Source organism: Hyla sarda, chromosome 13 (assembly GCF_029499605.1).
Source record: "Hyla sarda isolate aHylSar1 chromosome 13, aHylSar1.hap1, whole genome shotgun sequence".
NCBI classification, from domain to species: domain Eukaryota; kingdom Metazoa; phylum Chordata; class Amphibia; order Anura; family Hylidae; genus Hyla; species Hyla sarda.
Window position 1 is genome coordinate 33,175,765 of NC_079201.1, and position 21,548 is coordinate 33,197,312.

The 21,548-nt window shown below is 41.4% G+C and overlaps 1 protein-coding gene across 1 annotated transcript in view; it reads right to left on the reverse strand.

Annotated features, from left to right (window-relative positions):
- Positions 1–7,056: 7,056 nt before the first annotated feature.
- Positions 7,057–21,548, reverse strand: part of GALR2 (galanin receptor 2) — a 59,528-nt gene continuing 45,036 nt past the window's right edge. Inside the window, exon 2 of the mRNA XM_056550091.1 lies at positions 7,057–8,438. Within this exon, the coding sequence (XP_056406066.1) occupies positions 7,658–8,438 (781 nt within the window). The 3' untranslated portion in view covers positions 7,057–7,657. The remainder of the gene's footprint in view (positions 8,439–21,548) is intronic.

The following is a 21,548-nucleotide window of genomic DNA, read 5'->3' on the forward strand; positions in this document are numbered from 1 at the left end:
GATACAAATTAAAGAATTATTTTACTCAGTGCTGGCTCCACCCTTCTTCTGTACCTGCTTTGCTCCAGAGGCTGGCCGTTCACGAGTGGGATCAGGTGAGCTGAAACACTCTTTCCAAATCTTGAGATTTGTAAATGACTTTTATTAAAGAATCTTAATCCTTCCAGTACTTATCAGCTGATGTATACTACAGAGGAAGTTGTGGAGTTATTTTCTGTCTGACCACAGTGCTCTCTGCTGACACCTCTGTTCATGTCAGGAACTCTCCAGAGCAATAGAAGTTTGCTATGGGGATTTCCTCCTACTTTGGACAGTTCTTGACACAGACAGAGGTGTCAGCAGAGAGCACTGTGGTCAGACAGAAAAGAACAACTCAATTTCATCTGTAGTATACAGCAGCTTATAAGTACTGGAAGGATTAAGATTTTTTAATAAAAGTAATTTCCAAATCTATTTAACTTTCTGGAGCCAGTTGATATGAAAAAATGGTTTATCACCGGAATACCCTTACCCTTCCAAAGGAAGGATGTGAAGGCTGTCTGCAGGTGGGAGATATCGGTAAGATGTAAAAGGAGGGGGATTCAGTTTGTAAAGAGAGACTGGATGTCGGCCCAACCTAATACAGAGATAGGGGATATATATATATATAGGAGCCATCTCCACTTGAAACTCATGCCACCATGTCCCGCATCGAGGTCTGCTGCCATCTTGGATGTCCTCATGTGCTGGGGTCTCCACTCCGGCAGAAAAATGTTTTCATGTTATGCTGAGGTGAGGGGGCACACGGGCAGCAGGTAAACCAAGTGAAGAGGGAGAAGAAAAGCAGCATCAGTCACGGATCTGCTCACCTCACCTAACCTCCGCTGATATGCTCACTGGAAGTCTCTCAAAGGAGTCTTTCAGGAGTCAAACACTGACTTAAAGAAGATGTCCAGTGGAAAAAAAACGTATTCCTTATTCACAGGATAGGGGACAAGTATCTGGTCGCGGAGGGTCCAACCCGTGGGGCCTCCAGTGATCTCCCACACGCGGCCCTGGCTCGGCCCCAGTTTTGCTATTGTGATGATGTTTCGCACCCAGCACATACTATAAGCTGTCCAATGGAAAAAACATATCCCATATCCGCAGGATAGACATAAGAGACTGATCATGGGGGGGGGGGGTCTGACCAGTGGGACCCCCGAAATCTCCTGATTGGGGCCCTGGCTCTGCTGCTGTGATGACATTTCGCACCCAGCATGTAAGCAGGTCGAAACACGCCCCCTCCATTCATTTCTATGGGAGAGGCAAAAACACACAAACGCTGTGTCTCCCCCATAGAGAATAACGGACGGGGCGTGTTTTGACCAGCTTACATGCTGGGTGGGAAATGTCATCACGGCAGTGAATAGGGGATACGCTTTTTCCATTGGACATCTTCTTTAAAGGGAAAGATACCAATAAAAGGTGGAATCAGAGAGCTGCGTTGCATATTCTCAGAATTCCCAATGGAGCAGGACTGGCCTATAGGTTTACACACATCTTTATGGTGCTCACCTCAAGGATAAACAACCTCATGAAATATATGAAACATTATAAGGACAGTAAGGTACGCTTGTGTATTAATCATTGTACAGAGTACTGTATATATTTAAACCATGTTTGGTTACAAGTAGAGAGAGAAGCAAACCTCCTGATACAGTAAGAGAATAGCCCACTCAATGAGACAGCTTACCTAATGGGAAGCTCCAGCCTTAGCAGAGGGTGGCGGCTGTAAAAGTCCCCAAAGTGATAAAAGTCCCAAAGTCTCATGAAGCCTTGACACTGTTATACCTACAACTTTTCTTTACAGCCTGATCAGCCCAACATTCGTGTTTATGGCCTGTTCTTTCAAGGTTCCCTGGTATGTGCAATAGACGCTGATAACTTTTTTATTTCAGTATTTTTTTAATTAACGTTTCTGGTTAACGACCAATTAGCAATACTGCATCTTAATATAACAGAACAGCGACTTAATAGAAATAAAGTAATGAAGTTGTGCTGCACTACCCATTAAAGACATATATATATATATATATAAAGGTAGTGGTGGGTGTATTAATATGGCAATAACTTACCCACACATCCAGAAAATACATTTATTGAGATATTGTTAACAAATGGAATATTCCTGCAATTTTTTTATTGCACTACTTTTTTTCTGAACAATTTAATTGACTGTAAAAGGTCAGATCAAGATTAGGGTAGACGCCTGGGCAAAAAGGTTATAGCTGCACCTATGACATCTTTGAGACCTGTACTGTACCTTTTCTGACCTTCTATCACAGTTACACACATGTGAAAAGAGTGCAGGTATACAATCTGCATATTCACCCGGCAAGGTGTGGACGCCAGTGTGTGTGATTGACAGGTAACAATTGTTTGGCGCAAGACTGCGCTTCAATAGACCCTCCCCTTCCTTTGCCCTCACATCCATCAAATACATTTTACCTGGATGAGGACAGCATGTGGGCGGGGATAACAAGCATAGGTTAAATCAAGTAAGTTAATACATATATACAAAGTTAAAACCATATTAAGCAGTATTTACAGGAATAGACCCAAATCAATACGATCATTGAGGCCCGCAAGCTCCTGGGCTCCTGTCTTTAACCCCTTAAGGACCAGGGTTTTTTCCATTTTTGCACTTTCATGTTTTCCTCCTTACATTAAAAAAATTATAACTCTTTCAATTTTGCACCTAAACATCCATATGATGGCTTATTTTTTGTGCCACCAATTCTACTTTGTAATGATGTCAGTCATTTTACCCAAAAATCTTAGGCGAAACGGGAAAGAAAAATCATTGTGAGACAAAATTGAAAAAAAAAACGCCCTTTTGTAACTTTTGGGGGCTTCCGTTTCTACACAGTACATTTTTTGGTAAAAATAACACATTCTCTTTATTCTGTAGGTCCATACCATTAAAATGATACCCTACTTATATAGTTTTGATTTTGTCATACTTCAGGAAAAAATCATAACTACATGCAGGAAAATGTATACGTTTAAAATTGTCATCTTCTGACCCCTATAACTTTTTTATTTTTCTGCGTATGGGGCGGTATGAGGGCTTATTTTTTGCGCCGCAATCTGAACTTTTTAGGAGTACCATTTTGTATTGATCGGACTTATTGATTCATTTTTTCATGATATAAAAAGTAACCAAAAATGCACTATTTTGGACTTTGGAATTTTTTTGCGCGTACGCCATTGACCAAGCGGTTTAATTAATGATATATTTTTTCAATTTGGACATTTCCACACGTGGAGATACCACATATGTTTACTTACACAGGTTTTTTTTTTTTAAATGGTGATTCAAACTTTTATTAGGGGAGGGGTTAAATGATCTTTATTACCTTTTTTTTTTTTTGCAATGTTATAGCTCCCATAGGGGGCTATAACACTGTACACACTGATCTTTTACATTGATCACTAGTTTCTCATAGGAAACCAGTGATCAATGATTCTGCCGCTTGACTGCTCATGCCTGGATCTCAGGCACTGAGCAGTCATTCGGCGATCGGACAGCATGGAGGCAGGTAGGGATCCTCCGGCTGTCTTGTATGCTGTTCGGGATGCCGCAATTCCGCCGCGGCGATCCCGAACAGCTCCCTGAGCTAACCGGCATGGTTTTACTTTCACTTTAGACACGGCGTTCATCTTTGAACTCCGCGTCTAAAGGCACGGCACCGCGATCAGTGCTGCACGCTATTAGCCATGGGTCCCGGCCATTGTTAGAGGCCGGGCCCGACCAGCTATGACGCGGGGCCATGCCGTGGCCCCGTGTTATAGAAAGTGAAAGGACTCAGGACGTACCGGTATGTCCTTGGTCCTTAAGAGGTTAAAGGGGTTATCCAGGAAAAAACTTTTTTTTATATATGAACTGGCTCCAGAAAGATAAACAGATTTGTAAATTACGTCTATAAAAAAATCTTAATCCTTTCAGTACTTATGAGCTGCTGAAGTTGAGTTGTTCTTTTCTGTCTAAGTGCTCTCTGATGACACCTGGAATACCCCTTTAATATCCAGAGGGCCTCTATTTTACGTACAGATTTTATATTATCTTGGCCTTCGCAGCCTGTTAACCTTTTAATTTTCATGAATTTTAGAGTGCTAGTATCTCCATTATGCTCTTGTCTAATATGCTCTATTAGTCTGGGTGAGCCTTTACCGGATCTCACAGACCAGACATGTTTACTGAACCGGGTGTTTAGGGCACGGGTAGTACAACCAATGTAAAACCTTCCGCAGGTGCAAATTAATGCATACACTACAAAGGCCCTATAACAGATTTAGGACGTCCTCCTATGGAGACATATTTTCCTGGTGTGAACTGCGAGCATCAATTACATCGACCGCATTTAAAATTCTCTGTTACTGCTGCCTCTTCTAACCATGTTCTATTTTTATCTGTTTCTTTGAATTTACTGCATGTTAGTTCATCTTTTAGATTTTTTTGTTCTTTTAAAAGTAATTATAGGCTCCTGTAATCTGACATTCCCTAATGATGAATCTCTGTCTATTAAGTGCCAATTGGAGGAAATAGATTGTTTTATAATATCAAATACAGGGCTATATTTAAATGAGGACAATCTTTAATTTTTGTCATTCTTTTTGTGATGTAATCTATCTTTCAATTTTTTATTTAATAGTGTTTTTCTATCCATATTTCTTGCCCTGTCAAGCACTTTGTTTAACATTTCCTGAGGATACCCTCTATGTTGTCAGAGGGAAAAAGCTTGCTATTCAAATGTCTCATCTGAACTGTTTATTCTCCTTAATCGGAGGTACTGGCCATATGGAATTGCGTTTTTGGTATGTGTAGGATGGTAGCTTGAAAAATGCAAATAGATATTAGAGGCTGTGCTTTTTCTATATCCTTTGGTGATTACCGGTATTTCACCAAATAGAAAATCTTCCTGCCAGGGTATGCCGTTGAGTGCACAGAGGAAATCGTTGGTATCCTTTTAACGAGAGGGAACACTCCTGAGGATTGGTCTCAGAAGCCAGTCGCTATATTTTGATAAAGACCCTGTCAGAGACCCCACCCGGGAGACTATTGGTCTCCCAGGTGGGGCCTCCACGTCTTATGAATTTTGGGTAAAAATACCAGTTTGCTTCTTTTGGTGATTTTGGTAGCAACCATTCTGTCGGTTTTTCTGACAGTATTCCTATCTCTGTTTGTCTTCTCAGGATTGTTTGTCATTTAGACCATAACCCTTTCATGGGATTTTTTTGTCAGTTTAGTGTATGTTTCTGCATCATTTAGCTGACGTAGTGCAGTCAACATGGTTAGAAGAGGCAGTAGTAACAGGGAATTTTAAATGTGGTTGATGCAATTGATGCTTGCAGTTCACACCAGGAAAATATGTCTCCATAGGAGGATGTCCTAAATCTGTTGTAGAACAGCTTTCGTAGTGTATGCATTAATTTGCACCTGCGGAAGGTTTTACATTGGTTGTACTACCCGTGTCCTAAACACCCGGTTCCGTAAACATGTCTGGTCTGTGAGATCCGGTAAAGGCTCACCCAGACTAATAGAGCATATTAAAAAAGAACATAATGGAGATACTAGCACTCTAAAAATCATGAAAATTAAAAGGTTAACAGGCTGCGAAGGCAAAGATAATATAAAAGCTCTACATGAAATAGAGGCCTGCTGGACATTAAAGACAGGAGGCCAGGAGCTCGCGGGCCTCAATGATCGTATTGATTTGGGTCTATTCCTGTAAAAACTGCTTAATATGGTTTTATCTTTGTATATATGTATTAACTTACTTATTTTAACCTATGCTTGTTATCCACGCCCACATGCTGTCCTCATCCAGGTAAAAGGTATTAGATGGATGTGAGGGCAAAGGAAGGTGAGGGTCTGTTGAAGCGAAATCTCGCGCAAAATAATTGTTACCTGTTAAGCACACACACTGGTGTCCGCACCTTAACGGGGGAATATGGTGACTGTATACCTGCACTTTTTGATATAATAAAGAGAAGATAAGGATACTGGTGAGTGCCATTTCTCATTCTTCAATATGTGTATTTGCGATTTGAACTGTTCTTCTTTAAAATTGAGCACCACTATTCCAGCCTGAAAGTGTACTTTGTCCAGTGGGAGCTGTAGGAGGGGTGTCACAGATTGCAGCAGTGCTGGCCAGCTAATTTCTACTGCAAACACATGTACAAAGCCTAGTCTATTGGTCTAACAAATATAACTGAGACAACGACCCTATGGAAAGCTTCAGTCTGAGCAGAAAGGGATGGCCATGAAAGTTCCCAAATTGACGAAAGCCCCAAAGCTTCATGGAGCCTTGACACTGTTGTATCCACACTTTTTTACAGCTTGATAAGCACAACAATTATGTTTATGGCCTGTTCTTTGTAGGTTCCCAGGCATGTGCAAAAGACGCTGATAACTTTTCTTTTCTCAGTCTTATTTTTTTAATGTTGTGGGTATACATCTTATTTGCTATGCTGCACTTTAATATAACAGAACAGCGACTTAGAGCAATTAAGAATAATAATAATAAAGTAATGAATATAGTTGTGCTGCACTATCTAAGGCATGCTGGCATCGATGAAAAAGAGGCCGGGATCAGTGCTTAAAGGGGTACTCCACCCCTAGACATATTATTCCCTATCCAAAGGATAGGGGATAAGATGTCTGATCGCTGGGGACCCCCACAATATAACATGCAACACCCCCCTGTATCTGCTTCCGGAAACGGGGACGGAAGATCGTGACGTCATGCCTCCGCCTCTGTGTGACGTCACGCCCCGCCCCCTCAATGCAAGTCTACGGCTGGTGGCTGTCAAGCCCCCTCCCAGAAACTTGCATAGAGGGGGTGGGGTGTGACATCACACGGGGCGGAGTCGTGACGTCACGATCTTCCATCTCCGTGGTCGGGAGCCAGAATCTCCAGCGCTTCCGGAAGCAGATACAGGTGGGTGCTGCATGCTATATTGCGGGGTTCCCCAGCGGTAAGACCCCCGCGATCAGACATCTCATCCCCTATCCTTTGGATAGGGGATAAGATGTCTAGGGGTGGAGTACTCCTTTAAAAGGATTGCCAGGAGATTTGAAAAGATATCAGCTGCAATACCAGATTAAACCTTGGACAGGAGTGGTGCTCTTTATGAAAAAAAGCTGACACTTTTTCTAATTTCAGACCTAATGGGAACATTTCTGAACATGTTGTTAAAGACACACAGTAATATACTGCTGTTATAGACTTTAGGTTTTCTTGCACAGTAATGATAATTGAAGGCTCCGGGCAGAACAATCAAGAATAGCGGTAAAGTGGTTATATATATTGTAGCCTGCAGACCAATGTGTATCACTCATCAGTCCCAAGCTAAAATAGAGTCTCAATTCATCTCTTTTCATAAAAAGTCAATTTAGGAATGGTAAATGGGGCTGGTGTTCACATTGGCTCATGGTGCTCGTATTGATTTACATTTGTATTCCTCACAGTGTATATGTCTTTTGAGCTTTCAGGGGCAAAGGAACTGCTTGGTTTTAGATATGTTTATTGGTAGAAAGTAAGTGAGTTTGTGCACATCTGAAATGGATGGAGGTGGTGAAGAATGTTGTTGAAGATGTCTTTATTCATCGCTTCCACCTTGACTCTCATGACTAGGTAACATTAAATGTAATAAATGCTGGGCCTCTTTTATCTCCATTCCTTTCTGTCTCTTCCCATGAGCTTCCAGGATCATGACAACAGGTTGAGCACTGCAATGGACTTTCGCTTAACTGGGTAACCTCTGTACACGCCACTTCTAATGTGCTGACTCCTGCATGGACAGCAGGGACCACATGGATCTTGTTGGCTGACCTTTGGCGCAACAACAGGCAACAAAAAATCTTGCGAAATCCCTTCCGGAAGTGTTTTGAGACTAAGGCATAGACCACTGGATTTACACAAGAGTTGGCATAGGACACCAAGTGTGACAGAATACGTAGGGCATATGTGAAGTTATTCAGGGGAAAGTATCCAAACCACACACAAAGAATTACAAGGTGGTGAGGAAGCCAACACAAACAAAACAAAACAGCAACAATGATGATCATCCGAGTCACCCTCCTCTTGGCTCTCTTTGATTCAGACATATCTTCAATTGGGTCAACAGAAGTCCACAGATATCGTATAGTGCGAGCATAGGTCAAACTAAGAACGAACACAGGAATAACATAGCTAAAGATAAAAGTGCACAGATCCATAGTTTTACGATGAGAGATTTGCCACACAGGGTGGCAAACGGTAAGGTTAGACTGAATCTGAAATTCCTGGTAATAACTGAGGTAAGGTCCAGAGAAAATTATCGACAGGCTCCAGATAAGGGTGATAGCCATCAGAGCATTCTTTGGTGTACGTAGTTCTCTTGAACGCAATGGGTAACGTATAGCAAGGTACCTGAAAGAAAGAAAAACATTGAAAGATTATACCTTTTAATGTAACATTAAGTAAATTTTAATGTATAAACATAAAGCAGAGAGACTATATCGAGGCACACAGAAAAATGAAAAAAGACAATATGACAATGACAAAGCTTTTTATGTGTTTTATGGGTTTATTGAATATTCAATAAGTTCTCTATGGCCTAATGTTGGAAAGGGTTGCAAAACGCCGCAAGGGCCGAGTGGCATTTATACCATCTATTGGCTACCGTCTATGGTTGGGAAGTAGACTTTTAAAATTATAAGTGTATTTTTTTTTTGTGTAAGCATTTTTGTGTAAGCATTTTTCAATGAACCTTATTATTAATACAGCACACATCTTCTGCATAGAACATCACTAGCACTGTTTATACCAGTATTAGTATTTGTCTTCTATGGTGATTTATTTATCTTTTAAGAAAAATTTATATACTGTATTTTCCATTGTTCTCAAGGCTCATTCCATTGTACCTGGTGCATTCTTATTGGTCCGTTTTGATAAGTGGTTCTGAGAACTATATATTTTCTAGAAAATTTTTGCGTGTTTCCATAAGTAACTTGAAGCATTCTAGAGATGTCATATTACAGTTCCATAGAACTTTGGATTGTACAGAACCATAATTTGAGTGATCATATGAGCTTGGAAGAATAAGCTCTTTGCTTTTGCCTCTTTTATAAAGAGATTTCAATTTTTTACTTTTCAAGGCATTCCTTTTTTACTAGAAACACTTCAGTAAAGCACCTTTCATTGTAATGATGGGGGGCGTAGCTATAGAGGAAGCAGAGATAGCAGTCGAATCGGGCCCTGGTGCCTAAGGGGGCTCTAAAGCACATCTGCCCCATTAGAGACCAGCAATATAATTGGCATATGTGGCCCTGTTGCAGATTTTGCATCGGGGCCCAGAAGCTACAAGCTACACCTCTGGTAATGATCAATCCACATCTCATTTATTTTTTCACAGAGAAGTCTGCACCAATGATCTTACATTAAGAGGTATTACTTGTGGGAGACATTTTTAAAAAGTTTGATCCCTGACTGCTTGTAAAGCACATTATAAGATATGTGTCTGTAATATATACACATATTCTAAGACCCTAACAATGGATTTGGTGTGGTTAGGTAAGCATAACAGAATAATTAACAATCGGTTATACTTCTTCATCTAGTTTAGTGTCTACATCAGTGTCTTCCCTAGAGGGGAACTCCGCCCCAGACATCTTATCTCCTATCCAAACGATAGGGGATAAGATGTCTGATTCTTGGGGGTGCTGCCGCTGGGGTCATCACGCCCCCCTCTCATAGACTTGTATTAAGGGGGTGGGACGTTATGTCATGGGTGCGGAGCCGTGATATCACAATGCTCCGTCCCCTGCAGCTCCCCATCAGCATGCACAGAGCCAGTGTGCTCTGTAGTGATGACGGCGGGGTACAGCTGCAGATATCGTGGGGGTCACCAGCGGTGGAACTCCTGCCATCAGACATCTTTTGGATAGGGGATAAGATGTCTGGGGCGGAGTACCCCTTTAATACATGAGGAGATATTTTAACCATGGAATTACCCTATTATGGGACACAAATATCTTGTATTGAGCTGCAATCTTGACAACAACTCATTTATTGTCATAGAAAACAAAATGGTTGTCATCAGTAAATTATTAAATGGGTTGTCTGCCGTAAAGTGATTTTAGCATGTACCTACTAGACAGTAATAGACATGCTTAGGAAGGATCCCGACCTCCTATCCCGTCCTCCTATCCCGTCCTCCCATCCCGTCCTCCCATCCCGTCCTCCCATCCTGTCCTCCTATCCCGTCCTCCCATCCCGTCCTCCCATCCTGTCCTCCTATCCCGACCTCCTATCTCGACCTCCTATCCCGACCTCCTATCTCGACCTCCTATCTCGACCTCCTATCCCGTCCTCATATCTCGACCTCCTATCTCAACCTCCTATCCCTACCCGTAATATGTGTACCAGGTATTGAAATATCTCCAGCCGTACAGAAGTTATGTGGGAACATACATTTTCCATTGATTTGCATGGGACTTTAAACAAAAACCCTGACCCTCACAAATGGGGGTAGTTAAGGGTTAAATTAACTATCCTATATTTTAAGTGGACATATGAGTAACATGTGACCAAGTATAATCGAAATATCTCCAACCATTTGGAAGTTATGCAGTAACATATATTTCCCATAGACTTGTATGGGACTTTAAACAAAAACCCCGACCCTGGCAAATGGGGGTGGGTAAGGGTTAAATTACCTATCCTATGTTTGTTGTTGACATATAAGGAACATGTGTGCCAAGTTTCATGTTAATATCTTTAGCCGTTTGGACGTGATGCTTGAACATACACACACACACATACATACACACACATATACGTACACACACACACACACACACACATTGGGGGAGATTTATCAAAACCAGTGCAAAAGGAAAGTGGCCCAGTTGCCCATAGCAACCAATCAGATTGCTTCTTTCATTTTGCAGAGGCCTTGTTAAAAATGAAAGAAGAGAGCTGATTGGTTGCTATGGGCAACTCAGCAACTTTTCCTCTGGACAGGTTTTGATAAATCTCCCCCATTGAGTTTTATGTATATAGATTGTGTCAGGAATTGATTATAAACTATACTCTATGTGGATACTAATTAATAAGGAGTGAATGCTCCTCATATGAGCTACACTTATGAGATGCATAGGCAGGTGTAGCTGCTTATGTGTTCTGGATTTATTTCTAGGTCCACCCGCATGCGCGGACTGAGGCGCCATCGCAGTAAAACCTCTCCACTGATGCAAGATGCAAGTCCGCGATCATGCGTGGGAATGAGAGAACATTGCAAGAGATCACTGCGGTGCATAGTGAAGACCTAGCAGAAGGTAAACAATGACCTGAACGACTACGTAAGCACAGATACTTTCTTCTGACTGGTGGAAAGACTACTAAGTGACACATCTGATTGGTAGGAAGCGCGCCTTAAGGATGATTGGGCCAGCGGGCGTCACGGATTTATGAGGTAGGGTCCTGATCCTATAGATACCCCACCAATGCACGTGGACGAATGGTTGCCTCATTGTTACCTCCTGATGATGTTGTTGTTTCACCAAAACATGTAGAGGGAGGCAGTTGTGATTTTAATAAGCGTGTTTACTGTGCCTGGATGTGATCTACACATTAATGGGTCAATTTGGTGGTGGTACTTGACGGGTCCCCACTTTATATAGTGTGTGGGTATTCACCCACCAATATAAGTGATTATACAGGACACAGTAACTTGTGGTTTTAACTCACAATCACTGTGTTATCTTATATAAACAACAATAACAGTAAAGTTTTAAGTTATAGGTAGTCAGTACTATAGGTATTTTGTACCCTGGGCTGTCAGCCTACAGGGTAATTGTGGCTAGTTATATTGGAATCCCGGACATACCTGGGGTAATTGTGGTTAATAAGCTGGAGGTTAGAAACACAATTAAGGCACAATCACATCACAGGGCACTAAGCATAAAGATCCGGCAAGGGTTAAAGGAAGTGCGGGGTTATATAGGGTCAAACTACACAAGCACCAATTAATGGTGCCCGTTCCAGGTGGCGTAGTGAGCAGAAGAGCGAGGAGGTGAGAGGACGCTCGGGACTCGCATGCGGGCGCATCTTGCATAGCGAGTCCTGGAGCCACCGGGGGAACAAGATTGGGAGCATTCACGGCTGGACAAAACGGCCAGAGCATTGCCCCTGGGAACAGAGGAGAGGGAGCGCTCATGGCAAAGATGAATGTCCGGAGCGCTGCCCCTAACAAAGTCAAGTATGCAAAAGAGTTATATTCGTCCATCTGTGTCTCCAATGGGAGCAGGGTTCTTCTTCATGGCAAAAAAAGATATAGGGTTAAGGCCTTGTATTGATTATTGGGTTATGAATAAGATTAATGTTAAGAATCAATATCCATTGCCTCTTATTCCAGATTTGTTTAATCAAATACAGGGGGCATGTTGGTTCACTAAACTTGACCTTCGAGGGGCCTACAATTTAATCAGAATCAAAGAGGGTGATGAATAGAAAACTGCATTTAACATCCTGAAGGTCATTTTGAATATTTGGTAATGCCCTTTGGTCTCAGTAATGCACCGGCAGTATTTCAGAACTGGGTCAATGATATTTTTCAGGAATTTTTGGGAAAATTCCTAGTGGTTTGTCTTGATGATATTCTAATTTTTTCTCATGACTGGTCATCTCATGTTAATCATGTACGTTCTGTCCTGCAGGTACTTTGTGAAAACAAATTATTTGTCAAACAAGAAATGCATCTTTGGTGTCAAAGAGGTACAATTTTTGGAGTATATCTTAACTCCAGGACATTTTAAAATGGATCCTGAGAAGGTTAAGGCTGTTTCAGACTGGGTGCAGCCTTCTTCTTTAAAGGCTTTACAATGGTTTCTGGGCTTTGCGAACTATTACAGAAAATTTATTTTAAAAAGATTCTATTGTCACAAAACCATTGACTGATTTAACTCACAAAGGGGCAGATCTGATAAACTGGTCTACGGAGGCGGAGGCAGCTTTTAAACATCTCAAAGAGTGTTTTATCTCTGGTCCGATATTAGTCCAACCAGATCAAACCAAGCCCTTTATTGTAGAGGTTGGTGCTGGAGCAGTATTGCTTCAGGGAACTCCTCCTCTGACTATTTTACATCCTTGTGCTTTTTTCTCTCAAAAATTTTCTGCAGCAGAACAAAATTATTATGTTGGTAATTGACAACTTTTGGCAATCAAGTGGGCTTTGGAGGAATGGAGATATTATCTGGAAAGGGGGGTTCATCAGATTACGGTTATTACTGATCACAAAAAGGGGAGCTATGAGGATTTAACCTTCCTTGAATCTGTCAAATATTTCAATCCTTCTCAGGCTTGTTCGGCCTTGTTCTTTACTTAATTTAATTTTGTCATTACATATCGTCCGGATACTAAGAATGTCAAGGCTGATGCCTTATCGCGGAGTTTCAATGTTTCTCAGCCAATTGATTCTAATCCCGAGACAATTCTCCCAGAAGGTGTGGTAATTTCAGCAGTGTCCTCAGATTTAACTTCTGAGATCTGGAACAATCAAGGTTTGGTTCCTCTAGAGACTCCTAGAGGCAAGATCTTTGTAACCAATCAGTTTCCTCTCCGAATTATTGAGGAATTTCATTGTTCCCCATTGGCCATTCATCCTGGTATTCAGGGTACAAGGAAACTGCTTCAAAGGAAATTCTGGTGGCCAACTCTCAACAGGGATGTGGTGGCTTTTGTTGTTGCTTATGAAGTTTGTGCTCGACCAAAGACTCCTCAGACATGTCCCACAGGAGAGTTGTGTCCATTGTCTATACCTAAGAGGCTGTGGACTCATATTTCTATGCATTTTATGACTGATCTGCCTCCATCTGAGGAGAAAACTGTTCTATGGGTGGTGGTGGACAGGTTCAGTAAACAGTCTCATCTCGTTCCTTTGAAGAATCTCCCTTCAGCCAAAATTCTTGCTAATTTGTTTTTAAGACATGGTGTTAGGTACCATGGGGTACCAGAGAATATTGTATCTGATCGAGGGGTACAATTTGTTTCTAAATTTTGGCAAGCTTTTTGTAAACAGTTGGGAGTTGAATTGTCCTTTTCTTCTGCTTTTCATCCACAATCTAATGGTCAGACAGAAAGAATGAATCAGAATGTTGAACAGTACCTTAGATGCTATGAAGCAAATAGACGAGATGAATGGGTTTCTTTTTTTTGTCTCTTGCTGAGTTTGCCTTGAATAATTAAGAGAATTCCTCTATCGGTGTGTCACCATTTTTCTGTATATATGGGTTCCGTCCACGGTTTTCTTCCTGTACTAATACCATTAGTGGTAACCCTGAGGTCGAAACAACTATGAGTAAACTGTACACAGTTTGGGCCCAGGTTCGGGAGAACCTGAGGAAAGCCCAAGAGGTACAAAGTAAATTTGCCAACAAGAGACGTACTTGTGGCGTTTAATTTAAAGTGTGGCTTTCTGCAAGTAATTTACATCTCAAGGTTCTGTCTAAAAAGTTGGCTTCACGTTTCATTGGACCTTATGAGATAACAGAAGTCATGAATCTTAATTTAAAAAATGACGCCTTCCTGCTACTGCCAGTCTGCCATCTCCTGCTGTACTAGCATCATCAGTCAGCCACCACCTGCTGTATGCTGGATACTACTAGTAACACCAATCCACCATCACCATACTTACAACTAGGCCTACACATACACAACCCATCATCCACAAAAAAAAAGGGATAATTTTTGGCACATTTGGAAAAAGCCACTACGTCTTCCCATGCATATTAACACTGGCAGGCATCTACCAACAACCAGAGATACTTTATGCCGCTTTATTTTGGTGTGAATAAGCCTAAATAATGGGCAAGCTGTAATGGTTGATGCATGTTGCTATAACTGGGCCTTAAAAACCCTTTAAAACTACTTGAATACATTACTAACTGTGTTAGACAGGTGTTTAGAGCGTTTAGGCAGTGTTATAAACGTGTTAAGGGGTTTATTTTATTGCTGGTCTGAGTCGAACTGAGCCAAACTGAACTCACAATTTCCGATAAGTTAGGCGAACCAAGCTTTTCAAAAGTTCGCTCAACTCTAGTGCTGAGTACTGAGTAAAGGGTCTAAATACATTGGTCCTTGTCAAATTTTTTATTTTTTTTAATGAATTATAAAAAATTTCTAAAACTCTGTTTTAACATACTCATTATGGGTATAGATTGCAGAATGATGGAAGACATTTTTTTATTTTAGCACATGGCCGCAACATAACAAAATGTGAAAAAAGTGAAAGGTTGTCCTGGAATGATGAAGCCCAGGTAAACTTTTTCTGGGAGGATCTCCCGGATTACTTTAAAAAAGAGCTAGGGGGCAGAGATTTATTAAACAATAGATGTGCCCATGAGGCACTTATTTCCTCATTATCCCTTCTCTTATAAAACTTATGGGGAATCACTTCACGTCTGAATTCCAAAAAGAGAGGATTAACTTTCTCGATCTAACTATTTAAAAAAATGAGAAGGGTGACCTGCAGACTTGCACCTTTAGGAAAACGACAGCTACTAATAACCTGCTTCACTGGACGAGTTGGCACCTTATACCTCTGAAAAGAGCAATTCCCACTGGTCAATTCCTCCGCATGAGAAGGAATTGTTCCGAAGCGAAAACTTTTGGACTGGAAAGTATGAAACTAACTAAATGTTTCTTGGATAGAGGCTACCCACATAATTGATTCAAAAAGCATATAGGAGGGCTAAGGAGAGAGCGCTAGATCAAGTTTACTGAGTGATCAGAATAGAAGAGCAGTTGGGGCATCAGGTTCAACCAAAACGATTAGATATATCGGCACTTTTGACAACAGATCGAATGAAGTCAATAAGATTCTTAAACGCTATTGGCCTATATTACTAGCTGATGAAGATTTAAAAGATATCTTAAAAAATTACCCTGGATTGACATATAGAAGAGGCCCTAACTTACGTGACAAATTGGTTCATAGCCCCTTTTCCTCAGAGACAAAACAGATGTGGCTCCAAAATTCAATACTAGGCACATTCCCATGTAGCAGCTGTAGCTTTTGCATATACCTCAAAAGAAGGAAGGAATTCATCAACCCCGCTGATGGAAAGGTATATAGATTATTGGATTTTGTTAATTGTCGCAGTCAGGGAGTCATTTATGGTGTTTTGTGTTCATGTCCTATGCTTTACATCAGGAAGACTAAACAAGAATTAAGACAGCGTATATCAAAACACATTAGCTGCATTAATACTCATGAAGAGACTCCTTTGGCGAGACACATCTTGGCGAAACATAAAGGAAATCCAAAGGATTTGCAATTTTTGGCGTACGAAAAATTAAAATGGGCCCTAGAGGGCGCAGTTTGGATAAGATCCTTTTGAAAGAAGAGGCAAAGTGGATCTTTCACTTGAAGAGTCCTTTGGGCCTAAACAAAGGATTCACCTTTACACCGTTTATTTGAAGAATATCCTGTTAAACAAGTTGTGATTTGAATCGAAAACATAATATGGTTAGTATAAGAGATAAAGAAGAGAAAATGAGAGAGGATTAAGGATGTTAGCAGTGAAATGATTTTAATTGCACTATTATCCACTGGTACATAAGATGATAATTGAGAGGCAGTGCACACTGCAGGTGCATCTGCCTCCATACTGGCATAACAAGCCTTTAATTAGTACTAAACTAGCCCTGAATATCTCTCTCCAATAGAAACTAGTTCTAAATTGGAACAGCAGAGATTATCTTGCTCCTCTCAGCCCCCTGATCTTCTTCTCTACCTGCATTAACATGTGCTTCAGGAAATGCTCCAGGGAAGCTACCGGAGTAAAGTGGTCTCCAAGGCTTGCACCATATTCTAGAGACTTATGCTAGTTGCTGGTTTAACAAAAACCTACAAAAATCATATTGCAGCAGACTATTTCTTTTCTTTTTAATTTGTTTTATTGAAACAATAAAAAAAAAAACACTGGTTACATGTCAGATCACGAATACAGAAGAAAAAGGGCATCAAGGAAAAACAATAAACTGTACACAACAGTATGTAGAAATGGTCAGTCCGACCGTAGAAGTGCAAATACTACACAGATGAGACCGGTAACAGCGGTATGAAAACCCAACATAGAACATACCAAACGTATCATGTACACATACAAAGAACCAATACCTCCGTCCACCCTGACAAAACAATAGTATAGTACAGAGCAACAAAATGAAAGGCATGTGTCCAAGCTGCCTGGGTAACACATAGAAATTAAAATCAGAACATACAAGGGGAAGAAACAGCATATCATACACAGAACATGGGGATGTATCAGTGGCGGATCGGGGGGGGGGGGTCAACGAGGCAATTGCTGTCCCTCCCGTATTATAGCATGGTGGAGCGGAAGCTGTCAGTTCCCGTTCCACCATTCCCTCACCTTTATCACACACTGCTCCATTCTTGCAGCGTGTGAGTTGCGGGGACGCCATCCACTGCAGGCTGGAGCGATGATGTGACGCTGGCACACGGAGATCACGTTTCCGCGACTCAAACTCTGCAAGAATGGAGCAGCGTGTGAGAAGGGTGACAGCTAGAGAGAGCTGCTCGGGCGCTGTATGGTACAGGGTAATTATTAAAACTAAAACTCAGGGGGGTGGCGAGGCAATGCGCAGAAAAGGGCACATTATAAGTCAGGGGACCACGTCAAGGGGGCATTATATGTGAGAGGCACATGACAGGAGGGCATTAAAAGTGAGGGGCAAATGTCAGGGGGACATTATGTGAGTGGCACATGACAGGGAGGACATATGACGGGGGGGGGGGGCCCTGTCATGTGCCCCCACATATAATGCCCCACTGACATTTGCCCCTCACTTATAATGCCCCTTTCATGTGCCCCTCACATATAATAGCAGGGCATTATATGTCCTGTGCCCCTCACATATAACGCCCCATGTCCTGTGCCCCTCACATATAATGCCCCCCTTGCTGTGCCCCTCACATATAATGCCCCCTGTGCTGTGCCCCTCACATATAATGCCCCCTGTGCTGTGCCCCTAACATATAATGCCCCCTGAGAGGGGCATTATATGTGAGGGGAACATGACGGGGGCATTATATGCTAGGGGCACAGGACAGAGGACATTATTATTAAGTGGGGGGGGGAACAGGATGAGTCATAATTATTATATGTGGGGGCACAGGATGGGGCATTTATATTATATATGAGGGGCACAGAGTGCTTTGCATTCCAGAGGTATAGTGTATATTATAAGGATTAAGAGGGTACGGTGTGTGGTGGTTTTATATTCAGAGGGTATTGTGTGTTGCGGTTTTATATTCAGAGGGGACAGTGTGTTGTAGTATTTTCAGAGTGTGTACAATGTGTCAGAATTATATTCAGAGGGTGTGTGCTAGTATTATATTCACATAATAGAGTTTCTGTTAGTAATATATTCAAAAGATATGGTGTTTGGCAGTATTACAATACTTATGCAGAGAGAACATTTAGCTGGACCCAGCGGTATGTACATCTACATTAGATAAGGAAAGAATATAGAGAAGACGTCAACTGTAGTCACAGATGTCATTGTGTATTCCCCTCACTATAGAGAAGACGTCACTTGTAGTCACTGATATCATTGTGTATTCTCCTCACTATAGAGAAGACGTCACCTGTAGTCACTGATATAATTCTGTATTCTCCTCACTATAACGAAGACGTCACCTGTAGTCACTGATATCATTGTGTATTGTCCTCACTATAGAGGAGATGTCACCTGTAGTCACTGATATCATTGTGTATTCTCCTCACTATAGAGATGTCACCTGTAGTCACTAATATCATTGTGTATTCTCCTCATTATAGATAAGACGTCACCTGTAGTCACTGATATCATTGTGTATTGTCCTCACTATAGAGGAGATGTCACCTGTAGTCACTGATATCATTGTGTATTCTCCTCACTATAGAGATGTCACCTGTAGTCACTAATATCATTGTGTATTCTCCTCATTATAGATAAGACGTCACCTGTAGTCACTGATATCATTGTGTATTCTCCTCACTATAGAGAAGATGTCAGCTGTAGTCACTGATATCATTGTGTATTCTCCTCAATATAGAGAAGACGTCACCTGCAATCACTGATATCATTGTGTATTCTCCTCACTATAGAGAAGACGTCACCTGTAGTCACTAATATCAGTGTATTCTCCTCACTATAGAGAAGACGTCACCTGTAGTCACTGATATCATTGTGTATTCTCCTCACTATAGAGAAGATGTCACCTGTAGTCACTGATATCATTGTGTATTCTCCTCACTATAGAGAAGACGTCACCTGTAGTCACGGATATCATTGTGTATTCTCCTCACTATAGAAAAGACATCACCTGTAATCACTGACATCATTGTGTATGCTGCCTGACAGTCCCATCAGAGCTGGATTATAAAGAGAAAAAAGGAAAAAAGAAACAGGGTGGCGCTATCTAAGTGCCGGTATCTAGGTTGGATAATATGGTATAGAGTAGGGGAGAAAGGCAGGTGAGTGGTTCAACTCACTTGCTGTGTTGCGCAACAGGCACAACACTGATGTTCGCATGTGTGCGTAATATATACTCAAAATATTCCTCCTGGCTCCTATGCCTGATCATCCAAGGATGGCAGTATGTGGATAAAGTATGCATGCACAGGGGCTCCGAGCTTGCCTCTCCATGGGAAAAAAAAGGAAGCCTTTTTGGCACCTTGGAGGGTTGGATGGTTGAATCCCTAAGCAAAGGGTTTCAGTGAAGAATGCAGAATACCGAGTGTATTTTTAAAACACACTATTTATTTGATAGCAGTGATATAGAAAACGTGTTTCACGAGGGTCCCTCGCTTCGTCTGGTCTTATATAGTAAAATGGTAGTTGGCTGTTTATATACACTTTACAGATTTAAAAAAGTTCGGGAACAGAACTCATTATCGGGACATAATCCGGGTGAGCGGATCTGATGTCCCAACACAAAATGGAGAGAGTTAATCCGATTTATAAGCAAAAGGATGAATGTACATAAGGATGACATGGAGTATGCATAAAACATATAAAACATAAAGCATAAAAAAAAGGGGGAGTGGCATGGGACATAAAATGGTTCATATTTTTTCTGAAAGTCACAGGTTTAGTGTACTAGTATTTAGCTAAAGAAAAATGTGGATCCCCTCACCAAAAAAGAACCACCAGGATTACCATGATCGGTGTTTAAGAAACATTGGCACATACTACAAGCTGATCAGATCCTCAGAGAGTCTCTACCACCTCTTCTAAACTTAACTTTTCAGAGCCCCCAGGAAGTTAAAACAACACACAAAAAAAACAAAGAGAAACTCAAACCAACAGGATAATGGTGTTTTCAAATGTGGAAGCAACCACTGCCTTTGCTGCAGCACCATCAAAGCTAACATCAAATATCACAAAAGCAATACATCAGGAGAAATATTTCCCATCAAACAATGTTGCTCAAAATATGTCATCTGTTATAGAATGCAAGTTCGGACAACAATATGTTGGCCGCACAACCCAAGAACTGCATCTGAGGCTTAATAACCATTGTGCAAACATAAAGAAGGGTTACCTCTTGCACAGAGTTTCCCATCATTGCCATGAAAAACATGCGGATGTGAAAGACCCTATCTGTATCTATCCAATAGATCAGATAAGTGAGGATTCCAGTAATAGGTTTGAAGAGTTAACCAAACGGGAAATGTACTGGATTTTTCAGCTGGGAACTTTAATCCCTGGTGGTCTAATTGAAGCGACCAAATTCATACGTTATAAAAGGAATATCTTGTATGAACCCATCACCCATCTAGTAAGGAATTTCTGAGCCATCTTCCTGTACGGGAACTGCTTTCCCCAATCAACACAAAGCCAAGAGCTAGGCCAATCACATCCCGAGTATATGTTCTTCCAGCCAATCAGCCCTCAGACACTCTCCACCAATCTCTGAATAAAAGAAAAATCATGTCACCCAAATCATCCCTCCCATCCAGCTTCAAACCAGGATCACACATGTCTGCAAACATCACGCTAGCCCGCATCCCAAGCCAGCACTGGCTCTAGATAACCGTAAGCACATCGCTGGAAAGAATCCACTCCGGAGCTTAGGATTAATGTATGATACACCAATGTTTCCCCGATATAAATATAATGAAAATGAGACACACTACATTGATATCCGAAAGAATATATGTGTATATATATATATATATATATATGTATATATGTATGTATGTACAATTCAGGGGGAAATGGCACCCTCTTTAGCTGTTCACCCCTCCCCCTTTTTCACAGGTGGAGTTTTAAATGGATCCAGCATGTCACCCAGTCAGAGGCTATATGCCCAGCAGAGGTGAGTGGATAGTTGAGTGTTGGGCTCAGAATTTGTGCAAGGGTCCCATCCTAAATTAGGCCACCTCCCCGTGGTGGATGGGGGACGCGTTTTGATCAAAAAGTGCGCTAAGAGCCTCAATTTTTTGACCAATGTGTGCTGCTGCAATC